The sequence below is a fragment of the Eriocheir sinensis genome, chromosome 21 (genome assembly GCF_024679095.1).
Source record: "Eriocheir sinensis breed Jianghai 21 chromosome 21, ASM2467909v1, whole genome shotgun sequence".
NCBI classification, from domain to species: Eukaryota; Metazoa; Arthropoda; class Malacostraca; order Decapoda; family Varunidae; genus Eriocheir; species Eriocheir sinensis.
In genome coordinates this window covers 9,841,722-9,867,335 of record NC_066529.1, presented here as the reverse complement: position 1 = coordinate 9,867,335, position 25,614 = coordinate 9,841,722, and the positions used below count along the sequence as shown (strand labels likewise).

General features: G+C 44.8%; 2 protein-coding genes and 1 long non-coding RNA gene across 15 annotated transcripts in view; 1 reads left to right on the top strand and 2 right to left on the bottom strand.

The window, feature by feature from the left end:
• Window positions 1-614: 614 nt before the first annotated feature.
• LOC127001440 (phostensin-like) lies at window positions 615-1,619 on the bottom strand. Its single transcript, XM_050865968.1, has one exon. It carries the CDS (start codon window positions 1,617-1,619, stop codon window positions 615-617), a length of 1,005 nt encoding a protein of 334 aa, XP_050721925.1.
• A 2,104-nt stretch (window positions 1,620-3,723) lies between these two features.
• LOC127001642 (acyl-coenzyme A thioesterase 1-like) overlaps window positions 3,724-25,614 on the top strand; it is a 111,853-nt gene continuing 89,962 nt past the window's right edge. For 2 of the 13 annotated variants that reach the window (XM_050866580.1, XM_050866579.1), the window contains exon 1: window positions 3,730-3,894. Coding sequence is in view for 3 of the 13 variants with exons in the window: in XM_050866567.1 (XP_050722524.1) it covers window positions 4,305-4,313 (9 nt within the window). In the remaining 10 variants the exon portion in view is untranslated. Of the gene's footprint in view, window positions 3,895-3,915; window positions 4,314-25,614 lie in introns of those variants that run through there. The other 11 variants (XM_050866576.1, XM_050866574.1, XM_050866570.1 and 8 more) reach the window with 8 other exon arrangements.
• On the bottom strand, window positions 18,483-19,762 carry LOC127001645 (uncharacterized). The gene is made up of 3 exons (XR_007755379.1): window positions 18,861-19,762; window positions 18,604-18,707; window positions 18,483-18,510 (listed from the first exon to the last, which is right to left on the bottom strand). It is a non-coding gene; the product is annotated as an uncharacterized LOC127001645 (long non-coding RNA).

Genomic DNA, 25,614 nt, shown 5'->3' with positions numbered 1-25,614 from the left:
AGTAATGCACACACTACTACGCACCTGCAGAGAGTGGAGTGGTGACCCCTGAAAGTGCGTAGGCGCAGGTAAAACACAGCGGGCGACCCGCACAAAATGCACGCCTTGGCATCATCACGCCGCTGGCAGCACAGGCCTCCGGCCAGCGAGCCAACAGGCAGCTGAGTCATCGTGACCCGCTGCCGTGCCCGTCACGTGATGAACAAGGAAAACGCGCCCGTCTTATCCTACGTATCATCCTACCCATGCAAATAAAATATAAAATAACTTGTCGCGAATCTAAACCGCGACATTCGCCCATGCAAATGAAATTTTATCATGGGCGCTACTCTAAATACATAAAAAATATGAACTAACCCCTAGCTAAACCTAGTTACACAAGCACAAGGTGTACGTCATCGGGTGGCTCCCTTCAGCTTGATGAGTGTAAAAACTCCAGCCTTTTACTAACAAGCATGGAGAAAACTCCTGAAGCTGCAGAGAGGCCCGAGACAAGGCTAGGGACACATGTCCATATTTAGTGTAGCAGTGTGGAGTGTGGTGTGGCACTGTGTAGTGAAGTGTGTCTACTTGTTTCACAGAATCACGGCGACGACCTACACACGACGGCCTACCTACACTTGCAGGTCTGGCTGCACGCCAGAAGGAACTCGGAGGGTGGGCTTTCCAAGGGCGCGACCTCTAAACCCTCGGGTGACACGCCTCCTTCTGCGGCGGCGTCGCCCGGAACCCTCACACAACACTGAACAGTCACGCTTACCTAGTCCAAGGCGAAGGCGAGACAGTTTGACGGTGAGGTGACCTTGTCTTCCGGGAGGGGCTGCGGCGCAACCCAGCGAAGCCTTGACATCGATGTCAGGAGGCTTCTTGCGCGAGGGTGCCGAGGCGGGTGAGGGAGAGGTGGTGGCCAGCTGCCCCGCGTCAGGTGCTGAGGCGGAACCCAGCGAAGCCTTGACGTCAGGAGGCTTCTTGCGCCAGGCAGTGGGAACCGAGGTGGGCGAGGGAGAGGCGGTGGCCAGCTGCCCCGCGTCACTAACCTTCAGCTCCAGCGCCTCCTCCTGCGGCACCGTCAGCAGCGCCGAGGGCTCAACCTCCCTCTTTTCCCCTGCTCCAGTGCCGGCAGCAGTACTCGGGACGCAAGACGGCTGCGCGTCTGCGTCGTCCAGTGAGACCGCCGTGCACTCTTGCACCGTCAGGAGCGCCGGGGAGAGAGGCAAAGCCTCCTCCTTCAGGCACTCTCCTCGGTCGTGGTCCTCCCCAGCTACTGCCTGCCGAGCAGGGTCGCACGGCACAGTGCTGACAGCCTCAGGGGAGGGCTGGGGCTCGGCTACCTGCGTGTCCAGGTCGCTGGTGTCGAACCAGGGGCAGGCGAGACGTGCGAGGGCGAGGCGTTGGAGCCTTCCAGACTCCTTCATGGCCCTCTCGTGGGCGCGCTGAGCCTCTTGCATCTCGCGCTCGTGGGAGAGCTCAGCCTCGCGGTCTTTCCTCTCCAACTCCTCGAAGTAGGCCTCCCGCAGCAGTTCCTCGCGAACCCACGCGACGAGGTCTTGCCCCGTCAGCTCAAGGCGCTCACCCAGCTGAAACCAATACTCGGTAGAAGGCTCACGAGTAACAAACATCCTGCCTGGCTTGCCGTGCACTAACTCTGGCAGAATAAGGTGACTGAACAGCCCAAAGATCTAGAATTATCTAGAACACACTCCCCCTAAATAACCTGAACTCACTACACAGGCTGGAGAGAGAAACTGGCCCAAACTAGACCGCTGCACCCTGCACAGTCCTGAGCTAACTAAAACCCAGGCTAGGGGTGACTAACTGGCAAAACTAGAGCCTTCTAGAAACCTACACAAACCTGAGTAGCTAGCTGCAGGTAGAGGTGAACTAATCTGGCTAAACTAGCTTATGCACAAATCTCAACAAAAAGAGAACGCACACACCCAGTAAAAATGCAGATGGCGTCTCGTCGAGCTGGTCCCTTCTCACGTCGCCGACCACAAGAGCCACGTGGTCGTCCCACACAAGGAACGGCGACGAGGAGACAAGAAAGTGGAGCCCAGGCACGACTACTGGAACGGCACAGCAAACCCCACTGAGCCTCCGTCAGGCGCGACTCACAGACACAGGACTTATGCCCACACTCTGCCGGCGAAGCACAGGGCACCTGCTGTCTTCAGGGAGCGCGATACCTGCGGATAAGGTCACGGTAGCACTGGGGGAAGATAATCTGTCCTAATATCAAAGACTATGCTCACTGGCACTCGGGGCAATAGGAACAGAACAAAAGCTGGCACTAAAACAGAACCTATCCCTAAGGACACACACAAAACTAGTCAGAGGTAAAAACTAACACTCTGCTAGCTAATAAGTCTCACTAACACAGTTATAAGCTGTGACCCTAAACACAGACACACCTAGCCACGTGCACACACTTACCAGCCAGAAGGGTTTCTGTTTCGGGCGCCAATTGTAAATAATGTTTGAATAACAGGAGTGTGCTCACAAGGCGGTAGCTAGCCGACAAGGTTGATTCCACACACCCTGACTAACCTGCTCAAATCTCCGTGGGGTTCTTATTTACTCTCCTTATGGGGCTGGAAGGCACATACAAGGTTTACAACTATGCACTAACTTTACACACAATCTCACATACACACTCAGCTGAGCCTAGCGTTACTCGTGCTCAGACTAACCTGCCCTGGCTACACTAACAACTCGCTACTTAACTTGGTGCGGAGGGAGAAGAGTAGAGGCTCGTTGCACAGCCTTGCTCGAGGTGGCTGCAGCTTGTCCTTCCTGCCGTGGGTCCTCTCATCAGGCGCGTGATGTCGGCGGTAGACGCGGTTTTCCTCCTGCTGGAGTGTGGGGATCCTGGGCTTCGCCACTTCGGGATACAGCCCACACCGGGTCTCAGTTTGGGTGTGTCGCGGCCTCTTTCTGAAAGCCGCATCTACCGCCGACATCACGCGCCTGATGAGAGGACCCACGGCAGGAAGGACAAGCTGCAGCCACCGCGAGCACAGGTAACTAGCTCTCAGCTGATGTGTGTATGTGATTTTGGTCTGTGTTTTCTGTGTGTGTAATAAAGTTAGTGCATAGTTGTTACGAGCTTTATTAGTAAACCTTTTTGTTGCCTGTATAGCCCCAGCCCCATAAGGAGAGTAAACCCCCACCCAGAGAGCAGGTAAAAAAGTTGCGTCGTGTAGTTCCCTAGTCAGGTGTACCTCTGGTGTGCAGGGCGCCCCATGATGTCGGCCCTTGTCAGCTAGGGTACCACACTTGAAGCACTCCTGTTATTCAAACATTATTTTACCCCGTGACACTTTCTGAATCATGTCCTTCACCACTGCCACATTCTTTATCCATTCTTTTATAGTTGAGAGTTCTTGCATTCTTTATTACTTTCCACTTCGTGTCCCTATCTTCCATTAATGAGATTTAAGAGATTTAGAAAAGCTGAATGACTTGAGAAACGATAATATCGCTGGTCTTTTGTTATACTGTTTATACTTGCTTGCATTTACGTAATGAGTGTTATCTGATAAAATGATAGATATAGCTGCATTGTGCCCATGCATGTACATATTATACTGTACGGATATGTATTTCATATTATCTTACGTTGTTATAGCAGCCAGTATCATCTTATCAAGGCAAATTGGCGATAAAAAAAAAAATAAAGGATCAACCCTCGGCTTGAAGCTTGGAGAAAATTGAAATTCTGGTGTTAGTTGGCATCTACTGCAACAAGTGGATCGTGGTGCCACACTCCTCACTCTTAGTTTCAAGTTCATTGTAAGTAAATGTAGCTTGCTGAGTTGTTGCAGCTAACAAGAGATAAAATCAGGTGGCGCTCCATGGTTGCCGGAGTCCTGGTGGATACGCCATATTGTAAAGGTAAGGTAATGTAATGTAATTGGAGAGGTGGTGGCCAAGTGGTCAACGTGCAGGCTTGATGAGCCCGTGGACCTAGGCTCGAGTCCCACCGAAACACGATTTTTCAACCATCGCTGAGTGTTGGAAGATTACCCACATGCTCAGATCTTCAATCAACCCTGTCTTCAGCGACCTCGTTCAAGTGGAGCATTAGGGGGCAGCATGGCCCAAACAAGAGTCACATATCACGGCAGTCACTATAAATAAAATTCGCCTGCACCATTAACGGGCTGGGATCGTCGAAGAGACCCCTCAAGATAGTCTGCTGGCCTTATAGGCAGAACCTACACACACACAAAACAAGTTAACTCCCACAGTTTTTCAAGCAAGAGGTTTTCAAGTTGGGGCCTTGAGGTCGGCCCCAGCCCGTTATGGTGCAGGTAAGTTTATTTTTATTTTTTATAATGACACCGTCTTGTTTGACTCATGCTGTCTCCCGGAGCTCATTCTTGATCCTCTTTAGATTTAATTTTGAGTCCAGGTAGATATAGGTGGTCTTCAGGACAACATGTGAAACCTGCATGGGCTCCGCCGTTAGTGTCACCAGCAGTTAATATCCCATTGTACCCCAAAATACCCCAAAAGCGGGCCTGGGCTGACCATCAGGCCCCACCAATTAAGATACCCTATACCGAATCCATAGGCCGAAACGTAAAAAGAAAAACTCTCTCTCTCTCTCTCTCTCTCTCTCTCTCTCTCTCTCTCTCTCTCTCTCTCTCTCTCTCTCTCTCTCTCTCTCTCTCTCTCTCTCTCTCTCTCTCTCTCTCTCTCTCTACTTCAGAAATTCCACCTTCAATACTTGTTTCCTCACATCCTTTGAAACATACCACCATCTATTTTATCAATTCTTCGTGGACTTATGAGTGAATAATGTACTACAGATAGCTATTCACTAGTATTCAGAACTGGTGTCTAATATAATTAAGTAACAGGGAGCATGAAATGATGTGTGGAAGAGACGATATAACCATGCACTCAAAAGGTCAGAATATGCAGCCATAATAATTATCAGACAGAAACTTTACACTTCCCTTCAACAAAGGAATTTGGTGAATATTTGGGGGGAGCAAACCATTTTTTTTTTGGTATTTCGTTGGGGATATACCTCAATGGAGGAATGCGGTGCATGCCGCGCAACCCCCCAGACGGCTGGTAGAGAGATACCCAATTCTTTCAAGGAGGAGGCCCAACAACGGGGCTGATTTACGAATTTTTGCAATCATTGCATTCATTTAGCTACGGAAAAGTGCCTATAGTAAGCACCATGCACTTTATGGTTTCTTAAAATCGTGACAGTTTTCAGGTGTTTTAATAATTAATTGAGTGATAATTCTCTCTCTCTCTCTCTCTCTCTCTCTCTCTCTCTCTCTCTCTCTCTCTCTCTCTCTCTCTCTCTCTCTCTCTCTTGGAATTGGACCTTTAACAAACAGCGACGGTGCACTAGTGAGTGACTGACAGCCAACACGTTGCAAACCTATTAAACAATTACTTTTCCTTGGTGTTTAATAATAACAGTCCTCCCGCCACCACCAACAACACCAGTACTAATGTAAATCCCAAGCATGCATTGTCTAACTTTGAAATAAAACCCGATGAAGTCCTTAAAGCCCTCAAATCACTTAACACAAATAAAAGTCCTGGACCTGACAAAGTATATCCAACTCTGCTGAAAGAAACAAAGAGTGAAATACTCTCCTCCCTCACAACCGTATTCAATATGTCCTTGCGACAAGGCATCGTCCCTTCAGATTGGAAGAAGGCTAACGTGACACCGATTTTTAAGAAAGGAGACAAAAAAGTACCAGGTAATTACAGGCCCATTAGTCTAACTTCGGTTGTAGGTAAGCTACTTGAGGGCATAATTAGAGACAAAATTGTGAGTTACCTTGAAAGCCACTCATTGATTGGGGACTCACAACATGGCTTCCGAAACAAAAGATCCTGCCTATCAAACCTATTAAACTTTTATAACGACCTCTTCACTGTTTATGACGTAACCAAATCACTGGACGTAGTCTATCTTGATTTCCAGAAAGCGTTTGATAAAGTCCCGCATCATAAATTACTTTACAAATTAAAGCAAATAGGTATTGACGGTCAAGTAAACCAATGGATCGCGAATTGGTTGAGCAACAGACAACAAAGAGTAGTGATTGACGGATTTAACTCAGAGTGGGCGCCTGTCACTAGTGGCGTCCCTCAGGGCTCGGTCCTTGGCCCAGTGCTCTTCATTATATACATCAACGACGTGGATGTTGGACTCAATAACCGCATTAGTAGTAACAAATGTACGGAAGTGGGGGTTGCCTCAGCGGGGGGGACTGGAAGTGGGGGTTGGGGGGGTGAGCGGGGGGGTTACGGGAGTGGGGGTAATTTGTGGGGGGGACTGGAAGTGGGGGTTGGGGGGTGAGCAGGGGTTACAGGGTGGGGAATTTGCAGGGGGTTACGGAAGAGGGGTATCTAGACCCCTACCCACATCTATTTTACCTTTTCACCCCCCCACCCCCCAAAAAAAAAAATTGTGTTCACTATTTCACCTGCCCTAACACCCCCCCCTCAGGCTAGCGTACGGAAGCAGGGGGGTGACGGACAGGAGTAGGTCGGTCAGCGAGGGAGGTGACGGAAGAAAGGGTGGTCAGCAGGGGTGACAGGAGTGGGGTAAGACGGTCAGAGGGCCGTCAGCAGGGGGTGACGGACGTGGGGGGCATGCACAAAGTGAGGGTAATTGCTATTGTTGTTGTTGTTGTTGTTCTTGTTGTATACACACACACACAAACACACACACACACACATATTCTGTGCTATATAAGCATCATACTTTAATAATTACCATCATTAATAGAGTTTCCGCTATGACTGAGACATATTCAGAGAACCTTCTCGATATTTTCCAATATCCTGCGCGCATAATAGTTGCAGGATATAGCAACTCTGGAAAATCGGAACTTGTACAGCAGCTTATTCTGAAGTATCATGAAAAGTTCAAAAAAATTGTCATATGTGGCTTAACGTCTCATCCTCTTCAAAGAAATAAAGAAATAGGACCTAAAGTTATAGTGTCGTCTGAAATAATTGATCCAATTGCCAACGAGGATACGTTTGATCGGAGAGGGACATTGTATGTACTTGACGATATTTTCATTGATGCTGTAAGGAACAAAATTGTGGTTGATGCTTTTACTCGCGGACGGCACAACAATATTTCATGCATATTTATCACTCAAAATCTATATATGGGTGGAAAGCATGCAAGGAATATTAGCCTGAACTATTCTCATTTCCTCTTGTTAAGACAGCGCGATTTATCTCAAATTCATACTCTGGGCAGACAAATATTCGGGAAAGAGAAGGCAAACCAGTTTGTAGATATATATAAATATGCTGTATATTCACGTCCTTATGGATATCTTCTTGTTGATTTGGGTATAAATACTCCTGAGTCCCTACAGTTTCGCTCAAACATTGTTGGAGAACCCCAGGTGAACGCGTATTCCAATGGTGAACTCCAGGAAGAAGGAACTCTTACACACTATACTCCCAACATAACGAACCCTATGGTTTAAGCTCTCAGGCGAAATTATGGGAGAAAGCAAAAGTATAAATCCGGCAATAACACGTGATGACGTATTCAACTTTTGAGAAGCAATAAAACATATACATTGCATAAGCTACAGACTAAAAATTTCCCCGGCAAAGATAATAGCCTCAAAACCCAAAGTAATCATGGCTGCCGATTTAGCAGACGTGAGACATATAAGAAAGGAAAATAATAACATAGGCTATGCATAGACGTGTTTTCTAGGTATATGCAAGTTGTCCCGTGTCGGAATAAAGACGCAAATACTATGCTCGTGGCCTTTAAACAAGTGGTGGAAAATAAAGATTCTGAAGGCTTACGAAGATTAAACACCGACTTGGGCACAGAATTCTGGAATCGAAAAGTAAGAAACTATTTATGTTCCCGGGGCATTAAGCTATACAGTGTGTACTCAAGTGAGATCAAAGCAGCCTTGGCAGAGCGGGCCATTCGTACACTTAAAGCACGCATCTACAAGTTCATCACGTCTCAAAATTCTTCAAGATATATTGATCAGCTGCAAAACATGGTCAGTGCCTACAACCGCTCGCCCCATTCTGGACTGAAGAACAAACAAACTCCCATTGATATTCATAACTTAAAAAACCCATCTGCAATCAAACGACAATTCCACGCAATGTATAAAAACCCGAAGCAACCAGCGTCTTCCATCACTTCTCGACTGGCAGTTGGGGAAATAGTTCGCCTTGTTGGAAGTGCTCGTTCCTCTGTATTCCATAAAGGATACACGCAGCAAAATACTCACGAGCTCTTTCGCATAAAATCAATTAAACACAAGAATCGCCCAAGAACTTATCTCTTAGAAGATTTGTCTGGAGAACCAATACAGGGGATATTCTACGCGCCAGAGCTCGTCTTAAGCGCTCTGCCTGAGACATACGATATTAAAATACTGCGTTCACGAAAAAATAAAGGAAAAAAGCAGTATTTTGTATCGTGGTTGGGATACCCTGCTTCATTCAACAGCTGGATTGACGCTAATGATATTGTAGAAAATGCGTAAAAAGACACCACTCCTCAGTGCACACAAAAACTTTGTCTTACTTTTGAAGAAATTAAAAGTAAAAGATAGAAACCGTGCTATTAAGCAAGCAGCTCGAGAACAATTGAACTGTATATCTGAAATATTTTCCAATTTGTTAAAGAAGCACCTCACCCTCAATAGCAAAGTTATCAAGAAATTACGTAACTATCGGGAAGACATACGTGCCATAGCTAGAAAGAAAACTCCTCTCCATAAGAAAAGACTTATATTGACATCGAGACGGGGCGGTAATATATTAGCTGCTATACTACCTATTGCCGCTTCCTTGATCGGAAAATTATTTGGATAATGCGCACGTATTATCTTGTTCCTGAGTCTACCGCTGAGCGTGTTTTAACGGGTATTAAGCCTAAATGCGCCAACTCCACGAGTCCGGGGGTCAACGGCCAATCGTGTTTCAACCCGCAGTCGACCCATCCCGATCATATGCCGGTCTCTGAACATGTGCCAGCAAGCAGCAGCGGTCCTGTCGTGTCCTCCCATGGTGCAAGACCAAGCACTCCTACAAGATTGAACCCGTCGTCTCGCTCTGTAAGAAAGAAAAGCTACAAAAAAAAGAAAATATCGCGATCTGGTGTATACAAAACCACAAAACTACCACCCGTGGAACTTAGAGTCACAGGGATTAGGGAGAACAAGATATCCTCCAATCCTGAAATAAGTAATTTAATACCTCTGTATGTTAAAAGTATCGACGTGCCATACGTCAATATGATGCTAGAACGAATAAAGACAATCCCATCGTAAAATGGGATAGCCGAGGCAACCTATTGTCTTCTGTTCGATCCTCCAATATCCTGTACATGTTGAATTTACTCTCTAATGCAAGTCAAAAACCAACGATTGCTGACATTGCTGATATAAAACACATCATTGACGCCACGGGTGTATTACCTAGCGAAATAAAAAATACGCGCGTGCGGCAAGATTCAGGGATCTGGTTTCACCAAACAACCATCGTTGGCAACTTACAGATGGGACCCATATTAAATCCGCTTTTCCAATGTGCTAGTGCAGTCCTACATTGTGATTCAAGAAAGAAACAGAATCATGGACGTTGTAGATACTGAACCGCGTTGGACGCGCGACTTATACAGAGGGACGGCGACGTCATGGAGAGAAATGCCGGAGGCGAGGACGAACACGCTCGGACACGGTGGTGCCCCGAGCGGGCTTATAAGAGAGCAGATGGGACGATGGTTCGCTACTCGTCCCTCGCCATCAGCTGAAGCGGTACTATTCATCACTCACCAGTATACCAGAGGACACCATGTCGGACGCCTACGTGTTCAACTACAAAGACGGTTCTCCTGGCGATGACATCTACCGCAACAACAAGACCATCATCGTTTCTTCCCTCAACTGCAGTTCCTGCTACGAAAGAGGGGTTTACTGGACGCCTACATGGATTATACCCGCACAGTAATCTCTACCGCGAAAGAAGCCCGATCTATCAACTGAACAGGTGTCGCTGGGAAGATCGTGGTATTCCCGGTAGTCTGCATATTCGCTATCCTCCGAGTGAAAATCTCCCTTATGTGGCGTGTATCCTAACCCAGTATGCTCCTGGCCGCGAACTGGAAAATAACCCTATAAACCAAGGATATCTTCAGACGTCGAGAGATCAAAATTTCATTCGTGGGGTAAAGGAAGACAGTTATGATAACCGCCTCCGCTGGTTTAAAGAGTCCATCACAAAACTGGTAGAATGGGTGATTAAAAGCAACATTACAAGTGTCGTCTTCCCCTACAATATTGCAAGCGCTGGAATTCTTTACGTGTTGTGGAAAGCTGACTACCAACCGCATCTCCAAGAGGCTGCGGCTGAACTCCAACTGCATAATATATCGTGCGTCATCCTGGACAGATGGTGGACCTGCGATGAGCCTGAAACAAAATTAACTCTATCTGTGTCTCCCGAGCGAAACAGGAAGAGGAAACTGGTGGATACAGAGGACGATGCTGTGGCTGACGAATGGAAAAGAAAACTGGACGGTGCTGTAGTCGACGTGGATCCTGAATAACTATAGCTCCAGACAATTTCCCAATAATTATGTACATCACTAAATGTAAAATATGTCAATAAATAACAATGTAATGATGTTTAGTATGATTTACCTTCAATATGTAATTGGCATCTCGTCATGTCTACCTCTATATAATGAAATAATTATAATATTTTTGCTAGTGTCTTGCTTGCTTTAAATGGAGTCACATCATATATATGTTACCAGCATTGCGGATGGGGAAATTTACTAATTCCAGCACTAGCTTTACTAATAATATACAAACTCTAACATTAGACAAGGACGTGGAATATGAAGTCGGTCTACTGAACGTGTTGCTTCCCCGTCGGTATTACATTGTTAAACCGGGTGAACCAGAGTGTAGTATACACCTTGAATGTGGTATAAGACAAACGCCAGATTCAGAAGCTATTGAAAGACGCACACTGTCAAAGGCTATTAATGATAATATCTTGTATAATGCCACTGGGTATTTGCTGATGTGTGTTAACGGTATAATAACGACATTGATAAAGGAGATGGTCGATGGATACAACTACCATTTACTAGCGTATTCTAGAGAGGTTCTTGCATTTAGCTCCGCAAATGATCATTTAACTTTGTTCTGCTACAATGGTTATCATCCACAAGTTGTATTTATTAAGGTTTCCTTTGATGCGCGACTGGCCCAGGTTCTCGGTTTTGTCCCCAACTTAGGTTATGTTGTGTTTTCTTCCTTGGGTACACATGAAGAACAAAAAAAACCCGTTCTTGTTCCGCTACATGGTCATGCCCCTCTGTTGAGAAATGGTGACGTACAGTGTGTTCTCATTTACACTGACCTTGTCAATCCCTCTAGGTATGCAGGGAAAAATGTAAATATTCTTGATGCCTTTTCGCTCTCTGGAGGTCTAACAAAAGGCGTGCATCCAACTATATATAAGTCCCTTAAATCCAAAGTAATTGATTCGATTTCTATTAAACTCACAGATCAAAAAGGTCGTCCTATGCATTTCGAAGAAGGATACCCTGTTACATGTTTACTTCATATCCGATCGCGTTGAATCTTTGAGTACATTTTGCTGTATTAATAGGAATGTTGTCCATTTGAAAAGACAGTCTCCTCGCCGCCGCCATGCGGGTTACATTCATCCCTCCTTCCGTAGCAGAATATCATACCCTGTTTTCGAATGGCAAACAGATATCAACCCGAGGGAGTGGTATTGATGATATAGTCACACTTTCTTATGAACCAAGCTATCACAGAGGCGGGGGTTTATTCTCGGTTTTAGCTGGACTCGCTAAAAGAGCTTTCCCTTTCCTAGTGAAAAATGTCATTGTGCCTTCAGCTCGAACATTTGGAAACAACGTTCTAGATGATATTTCACAGGGAAGCAACGAGAAGCTCTATAAAAAGCATGGAATTAATTCCTTAAAGCAAGCTGCAATGAAATTGACTAGAGGAAGCGGGAAAAGAAAGTCAAGCGAGTCGGGAGGAAAAGGTGTTATAAAGGACATCTTTACCGAGTTGTAATCATTGTTGAACTAAGAGCCGTATGGCGAGCATCACCAGCGCGGTTGGTGTCGGGAACCCGCGTTCTCCCCTGGGGCAATATGCCGCCTGTGTCAGTGAATTGTTTACCCGCCTAACAAAATGAGATTATTGGAAACAACGATTGCCTCCCGTTATGATGCTGATGTTTTACCTACTAACCTCGGATTCAATATGAAATTATCCGATAGATATATAGAATTTCTCATTCCTGGAACACTTGGCAGTTTTATTGATTTGGGGAAATTGGTGTTGCACACCTCTTTACGCTTAACTAAGCCAGACAATACTACTCCTCTCGAAGACGTTCAACACGTTGAATTTGCAAATAATACCGCGCACAGCCTATTCAAATCAGTGCAATGTTTTTGGGAGATGTAGCTGTTGACAATAATGTACTTTATGGGTACACGTCATACGTTAAAATGCTGAATACTTTGTCGCCCAACAAATTGAATACAATTGGAGCCAATGCTAATATTGCCATCCCAGAGAACGGTTTTATTTCCAAAGTAACAGCAGAATACTTTGACAATGCCAGCGCGCAACACAAGACCATTATGAAGCGGGTTAAGACTCACGGTATACAACTCTGTACCCCGCTTCTTCTGGATATAAGTTCTTTAGACAGTTACTTGCTCGATGGTATTTCGATTAGACTCAGAATGGAACTATCTAGTAATGCATGGCTGCTAAATTCTCCAACTGGCGATAACATTCGTCTGCATATAGATTCAGCCAAGCTGCTTTATACGCGACTGTTTCCTTACCCTAATGCACTTCATGCTTTGAACGCGTCTCTCGCCACAGGGAATCTTTTGAAATCGACATTTACCAAAACCCTCTTGAAAACCTATGTGCTAGCCAAAGACCAAACCTCAGGAACGTATGATCAACCGTGGGGTGATGTTATTCCGGAAAAACTCTCGCTTATTATAACGAGCATGGAAGCTCATTCTGGCGACTATACGCTAAATCCATTGTATTTGAGCCATGGCGATATAAGTCAAATAAGCTTAAGTGTTAATGGTAGAACCATGTATAATATTCCTAGTAAATTCCTCATGACTATGCTGAGCTCTACCATCGTACTTTGGATGCACTTGGTTTTCACAAAGACCATTTAATCGGAAAGGATATTTTCGGCAAGGGGGCAATGATTTGCACATTTGATTTGCGTGCTGAAAACTTGAATGATAATTTGCCCGTTGAAATGAATGGGGGGCTTAGACTTAGCTTGAATCTAAGCAAGGGAGAAAACGAGAACCGTCTGTTGATACTGTTTGGCGAAACAGTGGGTATAATAACAGTTAATTCTGAAAGACGGCTGCAGTGTGATGTGCGCGCTTGAAGCGGCTGTGCGATGAACAACATGGAGATTGAAAGAGGATTGAGGGGGCACATAGGAAAGCAAGCCTTGTTTTTAGGCGTGTTATTGGCAGACGAGGTAAACTCTATACCTCGATATAGAAAACCTATAGTGTGCATCGTCAATACGCTACCAAGTTATTCTAAAAGAGAAATGGGACACTGGATTTGTCTCTACTATGAACCGGGCATGGCAGTGTTCCTAGATAGTTATGCTTTCGATCCAAAATTATACTCTGATCATTTTAAATATATTGATTACCCCAGGCTCAGTATGTATAAAAATGCATTTCGACTTCAAAGCACGTGAAGCGATGTGTGCGGGGCTTATGCCATGTACTTTGCCTACAATGTTTCACACTTGGGTGTAAGAGAAACTCTTGAAAAAATATGTATGGAGTTTTCCAAGACCGAATATTCGAGGAATGATGAACACGTGATGCGATTCGCTTACAGCAAGTTTATAATGCCCGTATGTCATCAAACATTTAACACGTGTTCATAAAAAGTAAGTATTGACTTATTGATTTTTCATAATGAATAGTAATACATTACATGAATCATAAGTAAAATACTAGTTCATATATCGGTGGGTGGTGTGTTAGTATAACATGCTTAAATCAGACGTCTGGCTCCACTCACAGGTCCTCACCCGTCAACGCCCCTACCCAGTGCAGCCCTGCCCTGCCCGCCCCGCCCCGTCCCGGGCCCCGAGCAATCCTGTCGCATCTTGCCGCACCTCTCGCTACCGCCGCCCCCGCCGCCGCCGCCGCGAGCCTGATTTGGCTGGCAGTCTTTTATGCATGAGACTGATCTAAACATAAAAGGTTTTTATTCATGTTTCAACAAAACGAATTATTTTTAAGACAATTTATGTTTTTTTTTCATCCGTTTTAGATCAAGGTCATATCACCAAGTCACCCCAACTCAATGTGTATGTGAATTTGGTCAAATTATGATTCCAGATTCATCATGTGCAATTTTATAATATCAAAGGCTCCAACATTAGTCCTATATACAGAATATATTTACATATATTTTATATTTAACATAAAAATAGCAGGCAAATTCTTACACTATAAACAGTATATACAACATTCACACCAGTCCCTATTTTATAAACAACTACAATTTATTCTGAAAAGTCTGTATCTACTAGCATATATTCAAGGGGGGATGATGAGAGCATTTGATTTATTTCTTCCTGTTCCGCGGCTTGCATTAACATGTCATCATCCGCCTCTACCCGTTTTATCAAGGGAAAATATTGCTCGACCAGCACATCCCGTTCTCCCCACAATTCATAGGTTTCTTCTTCTAGTTCTCCCATTTCACCGATCTCTTGCCCACCCATTACCTCGGCTAGTCTCGCTTCTGTTATGCCTCTTTCATCGCCTTCCTCCAAATTTTCTTCGTTTGACAGTGTCATGATCTGGGCTACCTCCTCCTCCTGCTCTTCCTCCTCTATCCCTATAGAATTATCGGGATGACCGTAAGATCGCGACTCACAGGTGATAATGAAGTATCTTTTGTCCTCAACTACAGATATCCCTCTCTTGGGATATTTTACTGTACTCATTCGTCCATTGCACTGTGAATCCCTGATAGTCAAAGGTAAATGTTTGCTTCTGGAATAGGGCGTCTTTGTATCGCTGATGAGCAATTTTCTTCTTTATGAACTTTGGAACGCCCTTAGCTGAACTCAACCGGTCACCGTCTGCCAAGAGGATGGAGTAGCATTTTGGTTTTACACCTACAAATTCTGAGATGGTTCTTTCCCCCACTTCAGACTTGAGAAATCCAAGCTTTCCTTTGTTGTCTGTGCTGTACAAGGAATGTGAGGGGCTAAAGTTACTTGTGTCTATATAGCTTTTGAAGGGTTCCTGCGAGTACTCTGTTAATAGATCAGGAGTTTCAATTTCTGTTATTAAGGAATCAGTGTCGCAATACACTAGTTTCGCCCGATCCCCGTAATGAGCCTTCAACACATTGTAATAGAAATCATATAGTCGCAGCTTGGACAGCTCTAGGATGTAGTAGCCAATGTAGTTTGGATGATTCACCCGTGAATATTTCTTATTTCGAGTTACAACTACATGACCATCATTGAGAGGTACAACGCGTTTAAAGTAAGGACTTCGGGCCAGCTTCAAAAACTTTTCGCGGTTGGTGACAATATCTATGTCTTCACTATATTTGGCCACGTTCATCAGGAATCGACCAAAATGCTGTTTGAAATACACTTGATTGCATTTTTCTTGATAGGGCAAATAGCACTTTTGCGGGCTTCTATGTTATCCTGAATGAAGTCCGCAAGAAAGTGCTTTGCTTAAACGTATAAATAGCATGCACTTTTTAACAACCAGGCCTAGTCGAATAAGTAGTTTAAGGAGGGCAGATCAAATAGCATTTTCTCCTGAGCAGCATGTGTTCCAATCAGTTTTATGTTCTTACACGGTGCTGGACGGTTTTCTTCTTCATACCATTCGCGTGTGACTGACGATATATCTCTGTTGGTGATATTGTGTCTTCTGATGATCAGTGGGAGGTCATCCGTTTTCTCAACGACTTCACGTGAGACAGTCTCAGTATCGCACAGAATGAGATATCCAAATCGCCATCGGTTGCTTGATTGACCAAGCCCCCGCTCAAAAACGACTGCATTTCTGTCTCATCTAGTTTTCTCATATCCCCACATGGCAACTTCTCTTGCATTACAGTGGGATAAAGACTGTTGAAGTCAAGATATGAAAGGAAAGTGCTTCTATCATGTTTTGGATTAAACTGAGGGTTCGTGTAGATGTTATTGGCGCGTACAAAACGACGCACAACACTTGTGTAGCCCCCACGCACATTTGTTTGAATGCAATGATATATGTCTGGGCTACTAAGCACCTCTAATTCCTGCTGTGTTTTTAGCAGAAAGGAGTCATAGGCAAATCCTGGCAGGCTAACATAATTTACAATATCCAACCTCCACTGGGTTTTCAAAATACCTCTCCACTCTAGGAAGACATCACATAGAAGACCAACATACCATTTTACATAAAGCAACAAATAGTCCTTCAGGCTCTGACACCCAGCTACTTTCCAAACATTCTGAGCATGTTTATAATCACTTTCGGAAAGTTCTGCTTCTTGAAGCGAATTGAAAAAATCTTCGCGGGATGGAAGACGTGTCTCAGAAAGTCGTTCCATCGAATCCATATAGTCATAACAAAACACCTGCTTTCCCTTGATCAATAATGGCAACGCAGGTGCTGGCACATCTTTCAACATCTGTTGTGTGCATATGGGTTCGTTCCCATTACTGATGAATTGGTTCGCTAAAGCCGCGAGCGAACCAGACATAAAGGCATACGAGTCAATAAATCTCAAGTCATTTATGATGACTAACTGAACGTTTTGGTCTTAGTTTGATTTTCAAGTCAGGTATCGTTAATTCACGCAGGATTAACGACATGTCGTAATTAGCATTATGTGCAATGAGAGTGAGCTGCAATTTGTGATTTTTCATTATCTATTACAATAAGCTCCAATGTAATTGTTTCCTGATTTTTCATGGTCATGATGTTTTACTCCTTTACCTTTTAAAAAACCCTGTTTGCAGAGAAGACAGTGAGTTTGCTCATTGTGACGTGTCGTATCTTCATCGGTCATGTTGATTTTATTGTAGCCTTTAGAAAATTTCAACTTTTCCAGGCACACTGCATTGTATGAATAAAATGGTAAACAGCATTACTTCCACAATAGGATCCGCTTTGTACTGTTTCTCCGTTTCTATTCACTATAATGTAAGCATACGCTATGGCAAAAGTGATGTCTCTTTACACATCCAGACACATTCGAAGAAGGCTGTACGAGAATACTCTCACAGTCATAGAATGCTAAATAAGATGGCTCATATGCCTTAGCATGATTAATAAATTTCACAGTAGAACCCGCTGGTGGGAATCTTAGTCTTGTGATCATCGTTGGGCAAATTAGCACATGTTCAGCAAGCGTTGCCTTGTTCTCACAGGCGCACAGGCAGATATCGCAAAACATTTTTTTCCCGCGACGTTGGCAGGTAAACAGGTTCATGTATGCGTCAAAGTCTTGGATAAGAGCTAGGTGTCTGTTCCCCAACAACAGACAATGAACAACTTCTTGATCTTTGAGCCCCTTTCTGACTAGAGTTAGTTCGCCTTTTGTCTTCAACGTTGTCTAGACAGTAAACGCGAATACTTATGTTGTTTAATCTTTCAAGCCGACCGAGGTCTTCCCAGGATACCGGGGTTGGAATGTTACCCGTATTAATAGAGGCCAAGCAAGCATTCTCCCATTGCCTGCCCGATGGAACTACATTTCTTGACTTTAGATAGCGATAAGCTGTTAGAACTTGGAAAACACAGTCCGTGGGTCCCGAAGGGTTGAGAACTTGTGTTTTCCCTGGAACACCCTTAGGATAGGGCACATACTCTCCAATACTATTGTGCAGCATTATAAGAGAGAAGGAAAATTTTACGCTAACTATTTCATCTAACGTAAATCCACTGCCCTCTTCGTCCGACATGTCATGTTCAAACCGATTAACAAAATATTCGGATAGTTCACGTACATATGAATCCATATCGCCATAGCTAATTACCTGCATATGACTTCTCATATACATATCTCTATATTGAACTCCACCGTCGGGGTCTTCTCTGACTAAGCGCAGATGCATGTCAACGTACACTTTAAAAGAAGGAGGTCTAACCTGCTGGCAGCCTTGGAATACAGACTCTACTGCCTCGCGAAGACGGCCAGTGTTGTTGTTGAAATATGATGCAATGTCGCCGTTGTCTGCTGGTGGGACGGGCACGTCGATCGTTGTTAAGGCCCCGTTGAAATGTTGGCTTATTTCACCTGGTGTTGGTGAGGGTGTTGTTGTCGGCCGTCCCGGGTTATAACCGCTGGGTCCTGGCTGTGGAGAACTGTTTGGATGGGAGAATCCCACGACGGGCTTGCTTTTTCCTGCAGGTGTCTGAAGAAAGGTAAAATATTAGAGAGAAATAGTGAAATTACAATTTTTTTCCTTAGAACAGACGTGTGCGCAATAAAAAACGTAGAAACTTACCGTTTGTTCCTGTATTCGCTTGTTTTCGTTTTCCTCCACTACCGATCGTTGAAGAGGAGGGCCAATGGCTGAGCCTACCAGACCCGCCTTCTTCGGAGATAGTCCTTAAGGAATACGAAACACAAATGAAATTTTTTGAACCCCTCTATCCCGCACATATTTTACTGTGACACTTAAAATACAATATGGAAAATGTGTCTCTTGTAAAACACATTTTAACAATATTGCATTTCAGAAGATATTAGGTTTTGACCTACCTTTGGTTTTGACTGGCTTCGTCGCTGAGACCCGCCCGTGGAGAACAACTTCCAATATCGCTGGGGTCTGGTTGAGAGAAACCGACATCTGATCGATCAGAGCTAGTCGACGACGTCTCTTCTGAAAAAAGATAGAAAGACTAAAGTCGATATTGCCCATGCTGCCCAGCTCTCTACCTCCCTCCCGTCATCCACATCTGCTACTGTTTTTTTATGACAATCATATAAAGTAACGCAAACATTTAAGTACTTACCATTGTTTCTAGTAGATATATCTTTCGATCCAGTCCCAAGGCCCTCTGGAAGGCAGGCCGCCCTATGAGCTACGAGTGCGGACAACGGGAAGTAATTATTACACCATGAACATTTGATACAGGGGTGTACAGGGGTCCTCATGTTTACGGGAAACAAGAACAGGAGACCTCTTGACCCGAGACCACCTTGAGAGCCTGTGAAGTGCTTGTTGGCTTGACGTCCATAAATACCCCTCGACATTGTGTGTTCGTTTGTACATGTGTGTGTGTGTGTGTGTGTGTGTGTGTGTGTGTGTGTGTGTGTGTGTGTGTGTGTGTTCCTCAGGTCAGTCCTTAATGACCCGAGGTTTATTGTAATGACTTGAATCATTAAGGCTTCCGAAGACCAGAAGGCGTGGCCTCAGATACATGGAGATGTCATCGAAACATTTTTTTCCGTGATTTTTATCTCACATGAACAGATGTGTGTGTGTGTGTGTGTGTGTGTGTGTGTGTGTGTGTGTGTGTGTGTGTGTGTGTGTGTGTGTGTGTGTGTGTGTGTGTGTGTGTGTGTGTGTGTGTGTGTGTGTGTGTATGTGTGTGTGTGTGTGTGTGTGTGTGTGTGTGTGTGTGTGTGTGTGTGTGTGTGTGTGTGTGTGTGTGTGTGTGTGTGTATGCATGTGCGTGTGCGCGTAAGCATGTGTGTTCCTCGGGTCAGTCCTTAATAACTTGAGGTTTATTGTAATGACTTGAATCATTAAGACTTCAATAGGCGTGGCCTCAGATACATGGAGATGTCATCGATCCATTTTTCCATGATTTTATCTCGTAAGACCAGATGTGTGAGCGTGTGTGTGTGTGTGTGTGTGTGTGTGTGTGTGTGTGTGTGTGTGTGTGTGTGTGTGTGTGTGTGTGTGTGTGTGTGTGTGTGTGTGTGTGTGTGTGTGTATGCGCGTCAGTGGGAAGGAGGGAAAGATAAGACGCCGGAAACAGGTGCGGGGCACATTCCAGCCTGGTCATTATCCTAATGTCTTTAACCTTTTTCCGTGTTTTTAATCATTCTTGTGGTCACTCGAGATCTCGATCTTAACTTGTGTGAGTGTGTGTGTGTGTGTGTGTGTGTGTGTGTGTGTGTGTGTGTGTGTGTGTGTGTGTGTGTGTGTGTGTGTGTGTGTGTGTGTGTGTGTGTGTGCGTGAGCGTGTGTGTGTGTGTGTGTGTGTGTGTGTGTGTGTGTGTGTGTGTGTGTGCGTATGGGAAGAAAGATAAGTCACCGGGAACAGGTGCGTGACGTATTCCAGCCTGGTCATTAACCTAATGTCTTTAACCTTTTCCGTGATTATAATCTTGTTTTCGCGGCGAATTCTGTCCAACTCTAGTTTGTCAGCCTCACTCTGAGTTGATATGTATCTATTGTATACGCATTTTTTTAAGAGATAGGCTATTTTGAATTTCGTTATTCCACCATTTGGGTTTCTTCTTAAAAGCTGAACGTCTGTTACGATAGGGTACGCATATGCTTATGGCATTGTTCAATATTGTGGTGAAGGCCCCCCAAGATTTATCAATATATGTTTCCGCCGAGATTTCAGTCCAATCAGAATTATTTAGAATTGATCGGAGTCTTACGAAATTCGGTCTCTGATAATCAGGCACCTTTTCTTTACTAGGAGTTACTTTACTTTCTTTCATATTGATGCTGAATGTGATTGTTCGGTGATCGCTAGAACTAAAAATTGGACCAACATTTACTTCGTTAACTAGATCAGCTGTCGTTGAAAAGATAAGGTCAAGTATATTATTTTCCCGAGTCGGTTCTTGAACATGTTGATGCAAATCACTTTCTAGTAAATTTGTGTACAGGTTCACCCCATCTTTTCACTGGCAAGTTAAACTCCCCTACAATTACTGCCTCGCAACTGCTACTTGTTTCTAATAATAATTCACTTAATGCGTGGTCGATATCAAGAGTCTGCCTTGGCGGTCTGTAGATAAGTCCAATTACTATTTTACGAGATTTATTTTTAATTTCAATGAAGACCGTGTCTACATTGGTTATAATATCTGTTTTTACGGATACTGGATGGAGAGAGTTGTGGATATAAAAGATAACGCTTCCACCCTGTCTGTTCTCTCTTTCATGACTAAAGATGGTATAACCCGGTAATCTATATTCCACAATGAAATCTCTATTTGAAGTGTCTATCCAAGGTTCTGTGACTCCGATGATGTGGTAATGATTTGCAGATGCGAGGAAAAGGAAAGGTATGAAGAGAAAGAAGAGAAAGAGGAGGAGAGAAAGAGATGGAAGAATACAAGGAGTGAAAGGAAGGAAGGGAGGAAAGGAATGATGGAGGAAGGGAGGGAAGGAAAGGAATGATGGAAAAAGGGAAAATAAAGAAAGAAGGAAGAGGAGAAGAAGAAAAGAAAGGAAGAGATAAAAGAACACTCTCTCTCTCTGTCCTCGTCTTTTTCTATACCTCCTTGCTCTTGTCTTTAATTTCCAGAGCTCACCGCAGATTTCTCAAGAATCAGAGGGAAATGGAACACACACACACACACACACACACACACACACACACACGCACATGATCCTTTTTCACTTTATGCCTTTTCCCTCGTCTCCTCCGTACCACTTTCCCTCTCACACCGCTCTCTCTCCCTTCCCTTCACTGGCTCACTGAGGTATTTCTGGGTTACCTTCGTTTTGAGCGCTCTCTAGATCTAGGGAAAAAGGTAAACTCGTTGCGGCAACGTCTAAGGTCATATGGCACCGAAGAGCAGGGGAAAATATAAAGAAATGTAAGTTGAGAAAAGAAATAAGAAGAAAGAAGTTAAGAAATGAGATATAAGATGTTAATTAATGCAAAATCAGAAAAAAAAGACTTGGTGCTGGAGTGTTTAGAGTCAGATGGTACCAAATGACCTGCGTAAAAAAATATATATATATATATATATATATATATATATATATATATATATATATATATATATATATATATATATATATAAATATAAAGAGAAAGAAATAAGAAGAAACAAGTTAAGAAATGAGAAATAAGAAGATAATGCAAAACTTACATAATTTATCGAGTCTCGTTCAAAGGCTATTTTTTTTTTTTTTCGGTATCATAATAATTCTTCAGTGATTTTGTTTCCTTTGAGTTCTCGATATTCTTCTTCTTTTCTCATGGTTATGGCATAAGTATCCCTTTTCCCTGGTGGTGAGTGTGTGTGTGTGAGTTGGCTGCAGGGTGATTTCCACGAACCTCAGCTGTTTTAGGAACGGCCGAGGAAATGTGTTTGCCTGTGCATTTAAGGGATATACGCAACTGGTGGTCAGTCGATATTCGGGAGGCATTAAAGGAGATAAGGAGAGAAGGAAGGAAATGAAGAAGGCAGGAAGGAAGGAAGGCAGGAAGGAAGGAAGGCAGGAAGATAGGAAGGATGGAAAAAAGGGAGGAAGGGAAGGAAGGAAGGAAGGAAGGAAGGAAGGAAGGAACGAAGGAAGGGAGGAAGGGAAGGAAGGAAGTTAATGTCTTTACCCTTTTCCGTGATTATAATCTTGCGGTCATTCGAGCCCTTTTTTCCGTGATCTTATTTCACACTCCGCTGGGCACCCTCTCCCGTCACCCTCTCGCTGACCGTCCTACCCCAACTCCCGTTACCCTGGTCCACCAGTCCGCTCCCCACACTCCCGCGTCATCCTGCCTCCAGTACTAACTACCCCCACTTCCTAACATCTGTTATTACTCTTGTGTCTTACTTGATGTCCACGAATTCATTGACCTGGGATCGATTCTGACCTGTGCAGTCACAAGCAACTTAAGTACAGCAGTCAACACACAGCAGGATCGCCAAATCGTCTGCGGCGAGTACGGAAGACGCCTTAAGCCGGTATTTCACGGGGACGATTTTGGTTGAGCAGGCTCCATCCGTGAACAAAAGCTCACGGATGGGACTCTGCTCATGGACCAGAGGGGGTACGTACTAGAGCGGATAGGCTGAAGCTATTTTCTGCTTCTCAGGCAGCCCGCTCACGTTAGCCCGGCCGTCTCACTTCACCCTGATACGCCGGCTGGTTCAATTGCTCCTACCACCTCAATGATGTCGCTCTCACCTCGCCTCTCCTCTCCTCTCCTTTCAACTGTTAAGCCGGTATTTCACGGGAACGATTTTGCTCAGGACCCAGACCTTCGGGCGGTGACTTATTAAATTCGCTGAGCTGCTGTGGGAACATGACATGCAATAATCACACGAGGATGCCATGTTTGATGGGCATAGGGCAATCTTGGTCTTGATTTTGATTTTCAGGGACCGTGTACCTACTTTCAAGTAGAAATAGATGTTGATTAATTTATATCAGTCATACTATGTTTTAATATAGTTATTTTTTACACGGAAAACAAAAATGCATTTACAATACTGTTACGCCAGGGGGTATATTTTCGTGCGTATTTGTGTTATTTGTGTGGGGTGCTAGTTTGGGGCGCGGAGGGCTGTGATGGTCGGTGGCGTGGGGTGCATCGCGGCGGGCGGAAAGGAAGCGAGCCCCGTCGCGGGGAGAGAGAGCCCAGCTGCCAGAGACGAGATACATGCGCCGCTGTGTGTGCCTTGCCCGCTTTTGTGAGCCCTGTGCTGTGTCTGTGCCCTTCTGTGTACTGGGAGTTACTTTGCCTTGTAGACCAGTGTTTTGTACGTGTTGGAGCTATTAAGTAAAGTAGAAAACTTGCACTGTGAGCCTCCTTGCCCTGCTTTGTTTCCCTCGTGTTGGGGCGGCCTTGGGAGTGTCGGCGTGGTGTGTTTTGCTGTTCTGGTTGTTCGCGAACCGTGTGTGGTGGTCTGGGGTTGAGGCACACCGCCTTACCCGTGCTTGGAATGTGGTGTGCGGGCCGGTGGTGTAACAATACACATGCAGCTCACCCTTCCTCCCTCCCTTCCTCACCTCACCTAGAACCTAGGGATGGGCAGCTACCGTTAATTTGAGTAACGGTAGTACCGGTACCGATAACTCAGGTACCATTAGTACCGGTAAAGAAAACTCTCTCTCTCTCTCTCTCTCTCTCTCTCTCTCTCTCTCTCTCTCTCTCTCTCTCTCTCTCTCTCCTGACTGAGGTGAATATTTTTTTCGATAAAAAGAATAGCATATGTATACGTACTTATTATGGATATACTGTTACGCCACCCCCCCTACCACACACCATACACGGGCAGGCAGGTGGCGTGATCCTCAGAACAACCACACGGGCACGAGTCACTCACAGCGGCCCACACAGAACACCGAGGGGAGCAGGAACGAGGCAGGGCACAAAGGATACACGTTCAACACTAAGTTCTAGTTTAATGACAGGTTCCTCACACAGTACAGCAACTTTCAAGGGCACAGAACAGTTAATCAGGCACAGTACAGGGGCACGGCAGACACGCACACCGGATGCACACAGCTCGCGAGCGGAGCAGCTCAACCCTCTCTCAAGCCCCAGACACGCGTCTCCACAACAACTCCTGCTCAGCCACCCTTGCTCCCCCACTGCTCGACTCAGCACTTCCTGCCCGGCGGCCCGGCGGCCCCGGGCCCCCTCCTGTCTCTCTTGTCCCAACAAGTAGAGTTGCACCATGCTGAGGTAACATTGCATCATGCTACAAGTTCATCACATTACACATACAATCATTCACATACAGCACATTCGTAACAATACTCATAGTGTAATAACAATAACAGTTAATATATATTAGTTTCCTAAAAAAAAAGATTCGGACATGAAGAATCATCCAATAAATCCAATAATAAAATAATGAAAGCAGGACAAAATGGTGGGAACTTGGGAAGACGGTCAGCGAGGCAGTGACTCAGCCGCCAGCACAGCATTCAAGGCTTATCGTCTCCACAGGGCCCATACCGGCGAGCCCCGCGCGCCGCCGAGCGTCACCAAGATCCAAACGGTACCGGCACTAGCGGTAGTGGTCAGTGCCGAGTGATCATGAGTCTTCCCGGCACTGGGTACCGGTACCGGGTGCCGGCTGAATCGATTCTTCTCGGCACCCGGTACCGTTACCAAGTTACAAAAGTAACGAAGATACCGATATATATTTAAATAAGTAGCGGATGGCCGATAACCCGATTTTGTTATCAGCGATAAAGTATCGCGATAACTTACCGCGATAACGCCCAGCTATGGATATGTCGCAAGAATCGACGTAATCGACGGTGATGAAATCGCGGGAATTTTCATGAAGAGAATCCCGGGACATAGGCCCATTGAAAGCAAACAGGCATAATCGACCAGAATGAGAAAAAAGATATTTCGGTGACACTGTACAGCTCCGAAAAGCTTGTCTGGTAGTCTGCGAAAGTCGAACCAGTTTGTGTTCCCATGTGACGGGAAGATTCAATCTCTCGATCGATCGTAAGCCTGTTGATGGACATAAGTGCATTTTGCTAAACTTTCAAAAGGATTTTTTTTATTCTTTTAAAAGGATGTATATGTACTATTGCATGATACATAAAAAAAATGTGTACTAT

Excerpts from the sequence above, each read along its gene's own strand:
- LOC127001440 (XM_050865968.1), bottom strand. The coding sequence starts at position 1,619 with ATGTTTGTTACTCGTGAGCCTTCTACCGAGTATTGGTTTCAGCTGGGT.